This window comes from Aptenodytes forsteri, unplaced genomic scaffold (genome assembly GCF_000699145.1).
Source record: "Aptenodytes forsteri isolate BGI_AS27 unplaced genomic scaffold, ASM69914v1 Scaffold73, whole genome shotgun sequence".
Lineage (NCBI taxonomy): Eukaryota > Metazoa > Chordata > Aves > Sphenisciformes > Spheniscidae > Aptenodytes > Aptenodytes forsteri.
In genome coordinates, this window is record NW_008796215.1 from 1,504,280 (window position 1) to 1,520,907 (window position 16,628).

Here is a 16,628-nt window from a genome sequence, read left to right on the forward strand (position 1 = left end):
CATGATTCAGAATGCACAACAGCCCATAACACACCATTCAGTGCATCTCTTGTATAGCTGCGGTAATAATTCTCCATTTATGTTTCGATGCTACATGTGGTTCTGCACTGAATGTGCAATGTAAATGCTCTGAAAATGTCATGTGCATATGCGTGTCAAAAGTGATGTATCTTGGCAGATTTCCATGGGAACAGAAGGAAGTACTGCAAGCTTGGGTTGTGATACAGTAAGGGAGTAAAGTATGACCTAAAATTGGGATAGGGAAAAGTGTGGTTTAGGTCAAGAGGGAGATGTTTTGGCAGAACTAGCTGGAGACAGCTTGAAGTGAAACTATGTTGTGTCTGTCTCTAAAGCTAGTGTTAATGGCCTTTCTTTGTCACTGAGTAACTGAAGAGGGAAATGAGATGATGTTCAAGAAAATAGCCTATCACAGTCTTTAAAATACCCCAGACTTGGTGTAATTAACTGTTTAAAATAAATGCTTGATTTCTGAAGGAGCTCCCTTGGGAGTGCCTGTCGAGGCAGGCTTTCCATTAAGAAAGAGTAGCAGAAATAAGCCACTAAACCAAGATTGGATGTTTAAGTGCTTCTATGCAAATCATAAAGGTCAACAAACCAAGGTGGATGATCTGGATTGCCAGATCTTCACAGTTTTTTGAAAAACGCTAAAGCTGTGAGAGTAGAAAACGCAATTATTTAATGTCAGTCTTCATTTGCTCGTACGTAGGCTAAATAGATATCTACTGTGTCCATTGTAAATAATTGCTTTTTGCAACAAGTGATTAGAGAACCCACCAGAAAGGAAGCAGCTCTTGATTTAATCTTGAGCCATGTGTAGAACCTGGCTCAAGATGTAAGTAGCAAAGAACTGCACTGCATTAATAGCCATAAATGTTCTTAAATCAATACACGAATGAACATGCTATAAAAATACATCGCAGTGGCATGTAACATCAAAGGGAAACTACGTTTTTAATAAGGAGGATAGCTAGAAAGAAGTTAAAAGAAAAAGTTAAAATGGTCATCTGCTTGCAGGCAGTGTAGAAACTATTTAAAGGCTGACTACATGTGATCTGTCAAAATCTCTCTAACAGAACAAGGAAAATCCAGTATCATTAAACGGCAAAATACGAGAAGTTGTTAAATTATTCCTGTCTGAATAATAAAATATATCATATGGGTAAAAGTTCTAGCAAGTTAAATGTGAAAGCACAATATTGCTGCTCAAATAAGAATTTTGAGCAGCAACTTGCTAACGACACACACACACACAAAAAAAGTAATTTTTAAACACGGCAGAAGTCCAAAGCCTACTGCAAATATGTAGAGCCGATAGGTAAGGGAGGTGCAAAAGCAGTGCTATCAAGATACTAGAAAAGCAGCAACAGAGAAACTAAATGAATTATTGGCATCAACATGCAGTACATTTAGGGAATTCTCCAGATGGAACTCTTGAGGGCAGAAATCTGAGAAACTGTGTTATATTAAAATATTAGTAGATGCAGTTTTAATAAAAATAGAAAAAATAAAGAGTAATAAATCCACCAGGGTTAGATGATATTCCCCTAGAAGGCTAAAGGAACGCTGAACGCCTCAGAAATCCATGCTGGGCCAGTATTCTGAGTGCAATTCTCATCACCCCCTCTCAGAAGGGATACAATCAAATAGAAATGTACACGGAAGAGTAACTTTCATATGAAGAGTAGCTAAAGTAGAAGTATTCATCCTACTAGAAGGGCAGGAGGAAATAGAAATCTATAGAAAATGCTATTCTTTAATAGCAGCATGCTAAAATAAATAAGTATCTCTGGCTTTAGATATGATCCAAACATTAGTCATACTCTTAGCTTCTGTTTTCATTCATTTGGACTATTTACAATTTCTCTTCAACATTAGTGTAATTAATTTCTTTAGTGTACACTGTACTTGATAGCCTTATTCATAATCTAGTATGTGTTGGTGAAAGCTTCTACTCCTGGGCTGAGCAGATTGCATATTCCTTAGCCTTTTCCCTTCTGTGCAGGAAAGTGTCTTTCTTCCAGTACAAAGTGTGCAACAAATTTGAACGTCTGTTCACTGAGATCCATTGCAGATAGTCTCTAGTGCTTCAAGGTCAACCTTGCTAACCAGGACTCTTTTTTCTCTTATGCTTATCAGTTGTCTTCTCCATTCCTTAGGAATTTAAGTTGTTATCTCTAATTGTGTCTTCTTTCAGTATAAATCTGTTTTTCTCAGCCCAAGGACCCTTTGCTGCTTACTGAAACCATGTGTTTACCTGGTTTAGCAGTGGTCCCTTAAGGAGAAAGTTGAATGGGTACCGTAGGAACCATAATGCCTCAGTGCTCATGTGTGTTGTTCCACATGTTCCAAATATTTGTTCCAGGAAGGGGTGGCAAATATGTCAGATGTAGAGATGTTAGTGAAATGTTACCTCTGATCCTTTGAATTGAGTAAAAATATTTGACAGACATTCTGTGGCCAGAACAGCGAATCCAACAGCATTGCTCTGAAAGCTGGTTTAGCCGTTGCATTTCATTGAAGCTTTCCGCTCTGCTGTGACCCCTTCTCTTCCCTTACTTGCCTTTTCATTATTTGGGGTTTGGATAATGCTCAGCTTTGATGTATTCTTTCCAGTGAAATGCATTTTGTTTCTTTCCCCTGCCCTCTTTAGACATGCCCTGCAACTGAATGCAATGGGCACGCAGCGGCTCCTAGAGCTGGCCCGGCAGATGCAGAACCTCGAGGCCTTCATCCACATCTCCACTGCCTATGCAAACTGTGTCCGGAAGTCCATAGACGAAGTCATCTACCCACCCCCAGCTGAACCCAAGAAGCTCTTCGATTTAGTTGAGTAAGTAGGAACTGCATCACCTCTTCCGATGTTGGTTTTGCTTCATTCTGCAGAAGACCTCGAATTGTTCATATAACCTGTCCTGTGGGATTTCTGTTCGTAGTTGCTGTTATTGCTGTATGGAGTTGTCTGTACGTACCATGCCAGCAAGAAATGCTGGCCATAATAAGAGTGAGACCAAGGGAAGAGAGAGCTTTCATTCTAGGTGGGTTTGAGGGGTACTTTCCACAGAATGCCATCCAGTAAGTCTGTCCTTTCTGGATTTTCTCTTGAAACTAGTTTTACTGAGGTTTTTTCAAAATAGAAGAAATAGAGACTCTGTTTTGGAGCCTTTTTATCTGGAGAGCTGCTGAAGTCATGCTTTAAAAACATTTGGTTGAGCCTAACAATACTTTTCCAAATACAAAAGTATTAGAAAATAGCATAAACCACACTTAATAACCTGTGATTTCAGCTACCTTTAAATTTTTCCACGCACCATTTTAAAAAAGACTGTGTGATTTCATGAGAGTCCAGCATTGAATAAGTTATGCACGAGTGCATTTGCTATCAGGAATGGAGTTGTGATGCTTCTTTCTGTAAGACTCAGCTCTGGTGCTACCTTAGTAAGAACTGAAATTTTTCAAATACCTTATATTCATTTCTTTATCTCTTCAGCTTCCCAACGTTGTTTCCACTTATTTCAACGATCCTGTGGTATTAAACCAGAGTTACATGGGGATAAGTCAGAAACAGGCTGTTTTAGAAAGAGATTAGTGTGAGAATCCACGAGTTTGAGGGAACAACAAAAAGGCTTGTTTAACTGAATTTACCGAAATGAAGAATAATTAGAAAGAATAACAAAATCTGCTGATAAAGGCCCCAGGACACCTTCCCCTTAGAAAAATTTTCCCACAGCTGTAACTTTGTTTTCATTTATTTTCCAATGATTTCCACTTGTGTGATATAAGCAACTGACCTGTGAACTAGTAACCCAAAGAGCTGGTATAAAGTCTTTCTTCTCCTTGATTTAGGGTAATAGGTGAGATAAATTAATGTCCAGCAGGAGAACCACTGAGGTTTTATATCAAAAAATCGTTGCCAAAAAAAATAATTTGACTAAGCACTACTCCAGAAAATTTAGTACAAATCAGTGTTCTCTTTTTTTTAATTTTTCCAGTAGCCGATATTCTTGGATATGTTTACTTCCAGCTAGTAGTCATCTATCATTTAGCATTTATTCAGCAGGTGGAGTGTGATAAAAACATAAGAAATGCCCTAGTGCATTAGAGCAATGGGCGGCCTGGCCCAATACCTTGCCCTCAACAGTGGCACAGGGAGATGCTGTTTACAGCAACTACACAAACCTGGATACTTTTTGCAATCCGTTCCCCTTGTAACCTCCTAGAAACCAGGACTGTAGTATGAGGGGTGTTACATCCTATTATTTTTTGACCCATTTTTGAATCCATTAATTTGTTTAATCCCTTTTTAAACCTTCTGGTACTCTGCCTCTGCAACCCTCTGTGGCAGCAAGTTCCAGAAGTTTACTAACTGCTGCATAAAGACAAGCTTTCTTTTACCTGTTTCAAGCTGTCACGCTAATAGTCTCATTGCATGTCCCGTAGCTGCAGCATTGCAGTATCTGCAGTATTTGCCCTATTCACTACCTCTGCAGTTCTGTAAATCTGTATTGCATTCACCCTGGACCTTCTCTTCTGCAGCCTGAAGAGTCCTAGCGTGTCTACTGTCTCCTCATATGCCAACTGATCTGCCTCCTTGATGATTTTAGTTGCCCTTCCTCTCTGCCTTTTAACTCCACTCCCTCCCTGAGGTGCAGGGGCCAAACAGAACTGCATGCAGTACTCAAGGTGTGGTCACTCAAAGTTTTATTTAAATAGCTTCAAAACAACACCATTGGTCTTGTTCTCAGTACCTGATCATGTCCAACGTTTCATTTACTTTTTTGTCTGCTGCTACTCATTGACTTGGAGATTTCACAGAGCTGTCAGCTGTGCTTCCAAGAGCTCTTGCTGAGCTGCAACCGCCAGTTCTGAGTTCAGCAACCTCTAAGACCAGTTTAGACTGCTTTTCCCTAAATGCATTACCTTACCTTTATTTACATGAAGCTAATCTGCCACCTTTTTGCCCACTGACTCAGTTTTACAATGTCCTTTGGAGTTCATCGCTATCCATATTACATTTCACTGGCCCAAAAAGCTTACCATCACTTGCAACTTTGGAAACAATTGGTGTTGATGGCTCAGATAAAAAAGACTCCAGCAAAGGACTGGATGCTAATCAGAAACGTGCAGAAGTGCCTGCCTACCCAGAGGTCGCTACTTCAGCTGCTTCATATACGACACTAAGAATTTATTTATCATAGTTTGCAGCAGTGAGGATGATGTTTGAAAGAAAGGTTGGGTGACAGAGGATGGGCTTTCAGATGTGTTCTTTGATATGTTTGTCTTGGTTTTATGTTTGCTTGGTTTTTCTTAGTCACATAATTAAACATGTCTTTTCCTTTTTGCTACATTTTTGAATTTGTTTTACAGTTTTTCCTGTGTCCCGTACTCCAGAAGTTCACAACCTTCTGGTACTTTTAGTGAGACAGAAGTCACAGCGTGCCCTCAGCTAGGACGGCATCTGTTTCTTTACAGTGTTTGCAGGTAGTGTTCTAATTGCTCACAGCAAAGACAACCACTCCCTTCAAAGGCATTGAAATCAGGTGGGCCTTGTTGAAAATCACTGTCTTCAGGGTCATTGGTTTGGAAGGCATTCTGCAAATCAAAGGCAATATGTGAAGGAGATGCATGGGGCTGCAGAGTGTGTGGAGGAGCAGGATGGGGAAGGTTCCTGTGATGTTGGGATGACATGCTACAGGCAGAATGGGATAGAGAAAACTCTGAGAGACTGTGAAGGGGATTACCTGGGGGGGGAGAGAAGACAAAGCAGGGTTGGAAGGAGGTGGGAGAGATGCACCTTTTATTATTCACCATGTAAGTGGAAGAAATAATATGTGGATAACTGGGTACAGAAGGTTTCAGAGATTATCTATTAATCAGCAGATTAACAGATACCAGAATGTTACCTTCAAAAAGGTGTGGGAGGAAAAAAAGGAGACAAGGAAGTATAAACAACCCTTGTCTTAAAGTGCTCTTCAGCAAGTGCATTAAAAGGCATGATCACGCAACTGGATGCAATAACGTAATGATGCTTTTGGCCATGCAATTGATATATGCCTATGATTCTTTATTTAGTTGAAATCCCAAGTAGGACTCCCAGCTGTTTCTTGTTCTGTTCTTATCCTCTTATTATATCCCTACTTTCCAGTACTTTGATATTTAACCTGCAAGTAAAGCCTTAGGCCTAATGTGTGTAAACCAAAAGTCACACTTCTAAGTGCTGCCAGGCCAACAGAGGAAACATATAATCTGCCACATCAAGCAAGGTTTGCCTTAATCTAAAGCTGAGGGAAATCAGCTTTGAAGGGTATGCTGAGGTAAGGAATGCGGCACGCAGTGAAGTGTGGGCTGAAGCAGAACTGTTTTCATTACTGCAGAAAATGTAGATCTGTCATCACTTAGAAGAAAAAGAGTGTCTTATTAATGCAAAGTGATTAACACAGAATGTTATGTTTTCCTATGGCAGAGTAATTTGGTGCATATATGTGGTGAAAGAGGAGGTTACGAATTGTTTAATTTGCATCTCTTGTTTCTACGGGGCAATGGCAGCAGTGAGCAAAAGCAGTAGCTTTGTGATTTAGCATTTCAAAGTTGCAGAGGAGTAGAAACAGTTCGCCTTGCTGAACTGTCAGCTCAGCGCTCCGGTGATGGTAATGCTGGTAGATCAAATCACCTGGCAGGATGGTAGCCTTGAGACAGGCAGGAGTGTGGTCCTCTTGATGACCACTTACAGATGCGGAGAGGCCTGCCTGGAAGGATGAGGGCAAGGGGAAATTGCTTCTCCTTGTACTTCTACACCTGTCTTTGCTTTGTGAGAAGCACTAACCTGTAAGCCCCTATTATAAAAAAAGAAAAAAAGAGAGGAGGAGGGAAAAGAGACTTGTATGCAGCTTAGTCTGAGTTCCTAAATGAACCTAGTCTTCCTCCAGGCTCTGCAGAAATAGACATCTCCTTTTGGTAGGCTGGTAATTAATTACTCAACAGATTCAAACAGTGGCAATTTATCTGAGACCCTGAGGAGGCTGGGTTCAATGGCTGCCCTAAACAAGCTTTGTAAATTAAGTCAATATTGTGTGCTGCTTATATCCTCTGCGTAGTTCAACTTCATATTTTCTGCCTTGTTTCTGAAGCGTGGGACTAAGGTTGCAAAGGAATGTCTTTGTGCCTCCATAAGGCTTTTTTATTTTAAAAAAATAATTTCTATATACTAAAAACTGTCAGATTCTTTTTAACTCATTCCAAAACTGAGATTCACTGAATTCAACCCTCCCCTGCAAACTGTTTTGCAGTTTCAGTGAATCATACAACAGTTTTCCTGTAATATTTCCATCTGTATCTGATGAGAGCCATCTGAAAAAGTGTGCCACCTGAGCCATCAGGTGGTTGCATGTTTAAGTTAATATGGTCAAGTAATTCTTCAGGTGTGACAGTCTCCACCTTACTCCTCTCCCCTTGACCTCTACCTGTTTCTGAAATTCAAGATAAGGAGGGGTGAAGTGAGGATCTGCAGGAAACAGTATCCTTGCAATGCCCCTGGGAAGAGCACACCCATTCAGTCTGAACTATAAGTCCATTGACTTAATTACAAATTGGATTATAGGAGTTAATCTTTGATTCTGTGGTGTAACACCAGACTGCTGAAAGCCTGTCGGGGATTGGCAGCGGTATGCAAGGGCTCTGGAAGTACAGCCAGTTCCTGTCCTTTAGACCCAAATGCTGGCAGGACCAGTGATGTCTTGTTGGTGTGCCAGGGAAGAGCCTTTGAGCCTTGGACCCTTGCTGCAGCACCATGGTGGTAAGGGCCACTTTTCTAAGGGTATACATATGACTACTTCTGATAGATTAGATACTTAAATACCTTAAAACAAACAAACAAAAAAAACCTTGTTGGGTTTTTGTTTTAAAGCAGCTAACACTGACAGTTTCTTAATATCCTATGTGAACAAGCCAGTGGAAAACCAGTAGGAAAGAGCATCTAACACTGTAAATTGTGCTTCTGGAATAATATTTTTGTAGTACATTGTTCTAGCTTTTGAGACCTTTGTAATGCTACTCAACTCAGTAACTCAAGGTTACCAAGGATGAGTGCTAGGTTGGAAAGCTCCATCAATCTGTAGACCATGGCTATATCTACCTTACAGATTGCAGTGAAGCATAAAGCGCACAAGAGATTGCTTTAGAATGAGATTGTACAGATACCTGAAGTTGAGCTGGACATCATAGCATGAAGCTCACCAGGGTTATTTTGCACTTCGAAGACAAAAGTAACCTTTCTCCCAGAGAACTGTTCTAAATCCAAACCAGTTGCTCCTTGCTTTGTCTTAAATGGCTTTGACTTGGTTATCCTTTGTTTCAGGTGAGAATTCCTGTCTCACTGGTCTTTTTTTCCTCAGTCTTTTCTCTCTCTGCATGGCGGATAATGACGTTCTCCTTGTTTCCTGTAGGTGGCTGGATGAATCTATCATTCAAGACATCACACCCAAGCTGCTTGGGGACTGGCCCAACACTTACACCTACACCAAAGCCTTGTCAGAATACCTGATTCAGCAAGAGAAAGGAAACTTGAACATTGCTATCATCAGGCCATCCATCGTGGGAGCTAGCTGGCATGAGCCTTTCCCAGTAAGCATGAATACATAGCAATTCCCTACTGAGAGCCCTTTGATGCAGCTGTAGCTGCAGTACCGTCAGGAATCTGTTCCTACTTGTAGCGGTGTCTGCTTGAGAAACAGGTGGCACAGTTCATAGGAAAGTGCACGGAAGAGGTGGAGGACCTGTGCTGGAGTAGAACAGCAAGCCTTCTTCAGCATCTTCAGGAAAGACTATTGCTGCATGTGAAAAGAACACATTTAAGCAATAATAAGAGCTGGGATAATAATAGTACAAAATGCTGGACTTGCAACTGACAGTCTTGCATGCAGAGGATCGTGCCCAGACAGACACACAGGGCAGTTTCTATATCAGATGGGGAAACACAAGATCTGAGGGTCAGCCACAGTCCTGATGCATTCTGGTTCAAGTCTTCCCATGGTCTAGTCAGCCTATTAATGACGTCCTGATGAGCACCCTAGACCTCATGTGGTCCTTGAAAGCATTTGCTAATGTCATGTGCAGTTACCTAGTATCTTTGTCTTACGTTGGTAGTTGTTGAATTCACTGGATTCACACTTGTATGGGCCTGTTGCAGATACAAATGTCAGCTGCGCAGTAATTAAATGCAGCTGTACTTTTGGACTGAAATAATTCACTAAGCTAAATATACTAGTAGGAATAACGCACCCTAACATTGCAGCCAAATTTGAAAGGCAACATAAAGTCACCTTGGCTTCCACACAGCTCGAAGCATGCCAAAGATGGCTGAGATACAGCCAAGCCTCTGGGCCAAGCTCCCCATCTTGGAAAGACAGGGTGAACTCATGTTAGGTGTCATAACCCATTTTGGGTCAGACAGCTCATCGCTGCTCTTAACTCCAGCTCCCACAAGTGGCAGTTTCCCTGACATGAGTAGGATGGGATTCAAAAATGGAGTGGTATTTTTTTCTTCCTTGCCTTAGAAATTAGTTGGAGTAATCAAATCAGCCTCAGTGACATCTGCACGTTCTATGTCAGAGGGTATATAACACACGGACTGTTTTCAGCAAGAGTAGCAGCACCAAGACACTGTAGCATTTAAACCCAGAGTTTATTCCTGTAGCCAAGTTATTATAGGAAAGAAGCAGTTTCTAAAAACAGAATTTGTTTCTGTTCTTGATAGATAAATTGCAGACAGCATGAGGTATCATACAATGCATCCCCTATTTAAAATCTATTAGGTACTTCGTACTGGTTAGCTTCCTGGCAGCTGTCCTAGATAGGCTGGCACACATCTTAACTGTTGTCTCATTGCTTCTTTGCCTACACCACAGCATTGTAGCCCTTTCATCATTTCAAAGCCTGTGTAAGCAACATGTCACTGAAAGAAATAGTAATCCTTCTTCTTTTTTGCAGGGTTGGATTGACAACTTCAATGGAACAAGTGGAATACTTATTGCGGTATGTCTAGTTACTATTTAAACTCCTCTTAAAGTAGAGTTAGAGTTACTAAAATAGCAATTCTAAAGTTACTCTAAAGCCCCACTTAGAAATTGTATGCAAAAAAGGATCATAGCAATTTTCTGAATCTGGTAGAAAGATGTCACACACTTGCCATACAACTGTATGCCTGTAGGACCCAGAAGACTGTCTATTTATGCTGTGCTCAGAAAAGGACATTGAAAGAGTATTCATGTTGCTGGTTCACTAAATGTGAATTGCAGTTTTTAGTTTTGGTCAAATTTGGCCACATTTTCAAGGAAAGGGCAAAAGATGCATCCTTGAAACTAGGGGCAATTCACAGATGTCAAAGCTTGAATCGTATAACAGAACTTAATTTCACAGGTGGGATTACTGCTACAAGGCAGCATTACTTATACTTTAATTTATCTGTATTGCTATAGTTTGTGACCACTCTTCAGTAACAAAGACTCTGGGTCTCATTTGCCATTGCTTTGTACAGGAATTCTCCATGTGCAGAGTACATCTAAATAATGTGTGTAACTATCAATTCAGTCTCTGCCAGTCACACGGATATTCTTGCTTAACACTGGTGTAAATAACTACTGTGCAAAATGGCAAGGAACAAACCCCGAAGATAAATAATGAATAGCTTGATAAAATATTCCCTGTAATATGAAAACAATCATTACAATTTAACATATGAAAACAGTAAAGTTGCATACCGTTTCTCCTGGCTTATATTTTTTTCCTGAGCTAAAATCGCTGCCTTAGGTCTGTTTGTCAATGCATAACGCTGTGTAGCTATGGGCAGATATTTTTGTTCATGTATGATTTGTCCAACTTGATTACTTTGTAAAAACTATGTTGTAATCAGCCTGATTCAGTGTATAAAAGGATTAGTAGTCTACAATCATAGGAGAGCAGAATAAAATCCAAATATCATCTTGTTAAAAAAGCTCATTTGTACCTGAAGTAGAGCACAAATAGAAACTGTTACAGTTACTTCTGGAATCCACAGGACTAGTGAAATTAGTGGGTATATCCCAGCTAATACTTTTATCTGAAACCCCAGTAACACGTTTCAGAGACATTCAAAAGCCCCCAAACACATCATTTGTGTTCACAAAGTGTTATTAGCTCCTATTCATCTCACAGTTTCTTTAAAATAATTATCTATCAGTCTTTTACTCATTGCTGACTGCTCATAAGGCTTGTACTGCCTCTCTCTGCTCTACTCACAGCATCTTGTGCCATTTTCTGTGTTCTTGCATGATGTCTTGTCATTATCACGATAATTTTGCAGATCCATGGCCTGCATTTTCATGTGACAGGTTCTAACTTTTGTAATGATATCCGTGAGTTTTGATTTTATCTTTACTTTTGAACATTAAAATATCTGTCACAAAATTGTGCAGAGTTTGCAAGAAAGACGTTATGCAAAAGATTTCCATTGCATTGCTCTTTATTCCCCACCAGTGAATTACCTAAGTAACAAATTACATCAAGTTGCTGTCATACATGTATCATATGCCAGTATGTTGTGAAACACAGGCCAAATTCATATGCTTTCAGGCATATAAAAACATGCCCATCAAATCTTTTGTCATTTAAAAAGTATTTTTTCCCCTCCTTTTTTCTTGTCTTTTAATCTGTCAACAAGTAAAAAACACCCAATGGTTAAGTATTTGGAAATTTTGCCCATATATCAGTCTTTTTTAATAGTGTCCGCTTTAGGAACTTACACTGCAGCTTGCATATATTTTATATGCTTATCCTTTGATGCTTAGACCAGTAACTAATATTTTCTTTCTTCTGAGCATAAATTTCTAGCCTTATTGAATGCAACAGCAAGCCTAATGGTGGTGTCACTTAGGCCGGGTTTCACACACAGATGCCAGCCTGTATCTTTATCTTCAGATTAACTCTATGGAAAGTAAAGATTTTGAGATTCTGGGATCGCTGTAGTAAATAACTTCCCTTCCCTTTTTATATAAAAAAGCTTTGACTTGTACTGAAATAGTTTTGAAATAGAGAACGTATTTTTTGGTTCAGGATTGAAGCTCTGAGGTTCTTCAGTATAGGAAATAGAGACAACGAAATACATGTCATCTGCACTGAGCTCTTCAGTGATGAAATATGACCATGTGATATGTAACTATATCGAGACTTAACCAAGAAAAAGACAACGAGCAATGACAATAGGTGCAGGGTGTAGAAACAAGGTGGTTGTCCGTGTCCAATGGCTCTTTGGCCCCACAGGCAGCAGTGTTGGCTGGCATCAGTCAGAAGCAGAGACTCTGTGATGTGAAGTGAGGGGGGATTGCCAGTGCTAACAGACAGTATTTGTCTTGTACCATCTCCAGTTGCTACTGAACTTAGTTGGACTGGTACTAGTTTTCTGGAAGTGAAAGGGAGCCCAAGAGACTTTTGGTCTTCGGGGGGGGGGATAAATACATGTTTTGAATTAATGTGCTTGGATATGGTGAATTGGTAAATCCTGTTTGGTAGTTTGAAAATTAACCCTTGAACATGTGAGTTACACGTTAGTTTGATTACTTGGAAGTTGTGTGATTACAACCAGCTGTCTTGGCCAACTGTATTTCAAAGTGTATTTTTTTAGTCAAGTAGCTTTATTAGCCTTAATTAAGGATGGAAAAAACAAAAGGGAAGTGTTTTGGTGTTTGTGTTTGGTTTGTTTTTTTTTAAAGTCCCCCCCATACTAAAATAGTCACTTTCAACCTCTAACCCAAGCTTATCCTGCATGGAGAACAACCCCCAGATTCAGATTTGGCTCAGACGATCTTTGGGATCATCTGTGCAGAATCCGAACTCCAAACCTTGCAAAGATTTTTTTTTTCCCCCCTTCAGTCACCACTATAACATTTGAGTCTGATCATTTCATTCCACAAATAGATATATTTCTTTTAAATATTCATGAAATATGGGAGTTCAAGTTGTTCTTGATAGTCTAATTATGTTTCTTTCACCTACAGTTGCTCCAGCTGCTGTGGGGAGAAGCTTTGTTGATTGAAAAACAAAATGAAATTAATTACATTTCTGCTGGACTGTAATTAAGGCATTTTGTCTTGTTGTTCCATATTACATGTAAAGACCTTCCTTCCCTGCAAGGCAGTGAAGCTGTAGGGCAGAACCATGGTTTAATTCATGTTCTGGACAGAGACTGTCCCCAAAGTGCATCAGCTGGGAGGCTGTCCAGAAACGTGACTCAGACCACCAAATGGTTTCAGAGGCTTCAGCTAAAGTAGCTTCTATTTCACTAAAGAGAAAAAAATGTCAGCAACTACAAATAGAAATCAAGCCATACCTGATAAAGAAGTACCAAACCATTTCCAATGTAAAAAGTAACTTGAAACACTTAAATGTGAAGTCTTTATTAAATACACAATATATTAAATATCTGATTCATTCATGTGCATATGACCATCTCAAGCTGCTCTGAATACAGGCATGTTTGCAGCACATCCATCAAACTTCCTAGTTTTGAAGCCTGACCTCAAAAAGGTCTTCACTGCACCTATGAAAATGTGATAGTTGATCACACAGTGGTCTCTACTGGGCATGTGTTCACAGAAGTGGAAAATTAATAGTTGGGCTTGATTGCCTCCTGGTTCTTTTTGCTTTTTTCCCCTTGAAAAATCAGTAGTAGGAACAAAAAAAAAAAAATCATAGAGATGTTGCAAGTTAAGGTTTTAATGTCTAAGCATAGCTGTGGTTCGGCTTAAGGCAGCAGAGGTTAACTGCATGCTATGGGTTTGAGGAGGATATTTGGAGCATGTGGGGAAGCTGACATGGTTGCCTCTGAGTCTGTCTGTCTATGATCCCTCTGCCAGCTGCACCAAGGATGAGATGCGACTGCTCATGAAAATTAAATCAGTCATAAGTGGTATTCACTTACTTGCAAGCTGTGAAATTTAACAAAACCATCTGACTATAGAAGGGGAAAGGAGGGAGAGAGAAAGAGTACAAAACCCAGATAAACACCTCCCAAACAGGGGATGCAGTGTCCCTGAAAGTCCACCAATTACCAGTAGACAATGGCATATGCTTTACGAGTTAATATCAAGTCTTAAATGCTTTTTTCATCACATCTTTCTTCTCCCCAGACTTCAGGCAAGGGTTTTTGCACAACTAGGCACTTCCTGTCTAGTTGCTGTAGTAAAACTTCATCTTTCACAGCTGGAGAGCTATTTCATGATGAAATGGGAGTCTCAGGTTGGAAGAAAAGAAAATTTTGCTATAAAACTTCCTTTGCCCTGACTTTTAAATATTCTTGGATCTGTAGAGCATATTCCTTTGCCCCTTTACTCAGTCTTACCCTCTGGTTTTACATGGATCTAAATTTCAAGTGTGTTTTTCCTTCCTTGCTTCACTAGTGCTTTTATCCTCCCAGCTCTTTCACTGGGTCCTCAGCTTCTACTTCAAACTCAAATTCATCGCATTTCATTTCCCACAGACTAGATAACTTGACTGCAACCTTGACTCTGCTGTTGGGGTTTCATTTTTAATTGCTCTGTTCAGCTCTCATACCTGATCCACTAGGTTAAGTTCCTTCACCCCATTTCACCTCCACATTTCTATATTTCTGAATTGTCCTGTCTGATTAAGTCTGCCATGTTGTTGCCATCTGTTCATGTAAGCCTCTTCCAGCCACGTCTCTCCTGTGGAACCTCCAAAGACTAATTGGTCATCAGGGAAACCCCTTGATAAGCATTCAGGTTAAATATATATATTTTGGGGAGCCTGACCCCTGACAAATTTACTTCCAACCAAAGCAAAATGAAAATCTTCTGTTCTTGCCTACCTCTTCTCTTTGGTTGTCAGTACTCTGTATTTCCACTCATTCATTTCCTGAGTTTCGTTGGGTGACAAGCTCTTCAAGGCAGGGGCCACGTCTTGACTGTACCTTTGTGCTTAACAGACACAGCTCTGGAGAACAGGAGGGTGTGAACACATCCAAAGGAAAGGGAGTAAACTTTTCAAAAAGCCTATCGATGTCATTTCCAAAGTGACTGTTGTCTTTGAGGGACACTCAGACCTCTGTCTGCCTGGGTCACTTAAGAAAATGGAACTTCAGGTATCACAGGGAATTTTACTGCAGTAAATTCAAACATGTTTTTTTTAAGGTATTTATTTCATATTGAGTTAACTAAGAGTCACAGCTTTTCTTGTTATACACAGCAGAGATGTCATCATGTTTTAGACGTCCTCTGAAAACGCAGAAAAGTGGGATCCACGTGAGATCCGTCTTTGTTTTCACAGAAACTAAATAATCTCCTGCAGCAGGTGCCAGGCTTGAAAAGTGCTAATGTGACAATCTGTCCTCAGTCCAAGCCGATGAAATCTTACCACGGCCTTACGTCAGTGACTGTTTTCCTTTGTCCCACAGGCAGGCAAGGGGATTCTGCGGACCGCCATCGCCAACAATGAAGCGGTGGCAGATATGATTCCGGTAGACGTGGCCATCAACTTCACCCTTGCGGCCGGGTGGTACACTGCTGTGCACAGGTGGGAAGGCACTCCTGTTTCTGCTGGACTTGGGCATTTACTGCCTGCACCAGGACTTTAAAGGGAACCAGAAGCTAATTGAAAACCTGTGCAAGAGCCTTGTTGATTCATTTTCTGGTTCGTGTTTTCTTCCCCGGGTTGGCAAGGACTAAGAGTATAGCAGAAGCAATAAAGGCAGGCTTTTAGAGTTAGGAGATCTCTAAAGCTACAGGTGGGACCTGTTTCTCAGTACAACGTAAGCTCAGCTGACAAGTCTCTCTCTCAGAAGTCACTTTTCTGAAGTCTAAGAACTTTACTGCAGCTTCGCAGCAGCCGTTTTTTGGGCCTCCTTTCTGAGGCAGCTACACTGAGTAGCTTTTCAAGTGGCTTCTAGAGTTTTCTTGGTGAAAATGCTCTGCATGTTTTCCTTGGAAAACACTGCACAATATAAATATACTGTGGGCTCATGATAGGGGAGACGATCTAAAAAAACCCCATTCTTTGCGTTGTTGAGAAGGGTATGTATAAGTGACATTAAGGTTTTAAGATTTTTTCCTGTGAACCTCTGGCTCTGACCTTTAATCATTAGTTAGGAAGTGCTGCAGAGTAAACCACATAAATTATTCTGGAGGTTTATGCAACTCTGAGAAATCAATACCAGGCAAATAAAAGGCAGAAGTATTTTACTTTGAAAGACAGAGCAAGCCCTCTGAGCTGAGGGTAGAGAAGAGCTGCATACAGTAACCTAAATACAGGGATCCTAAAAGGATCTTAAAAGGTGGCTCACCAGCTCTTCAGGTTTATTTTTCTCATTGTTTTGTCCCTCTCCATGAGCAACAGACAAAGCAGCACGGTCTAGGAAAAATAAATACAGCTTCCCCTCACACACACGCCCCTGAGAGCCTCCAGATGAAGAGGGTTACGGCCTGTCCATAAAGCTGGAAAAGGAGATGAACACGTGCTGATGAGCAGTGTATCAGCACGCAGGTAGACCTCCTGGCTCTGGCCATGGTAGGAGAAGTGCCATTTTTTCTAACTTTTCATTGGCGAAAGATACATGCTTTTAATCTGGT

At 40.5% G+C, this 16,628-nt stretch overlaps 1 protein-coding gene across 2 annotated transcripts in view; it reads left to right on the top strand.

The window, feature by feature from the left end:
• Positions 1–16,628, top strand: part of FAR2 (fatty acyl-CoA reductase 2) — an 80,298-nt gene that overhangs the window by 45,787 nt on the left and 17,883 nt on the right. For both annotated transcript variants that reach the window (XM_009288499.2, XM_009288500.1), the window contains exons 3-6: positions 2,672–2,851; positions 8,460–8,637; positions 10,003–10,047; positions 15,458–15,576. In XM_009288499.2, the coding sequence (XP_009286774.1) occupies positions 2,672–2,851; positions 8,460–8,637; positions 10,003–10,047; positions 15,458–15,576 (522 nt within the window). The remainder of the gene's footprint in view (positions 1–2,671; positions 2,852–8,459; positions 8,638–10,002; positions 10,048–15,457; positions 15,577–16,628) is intronic.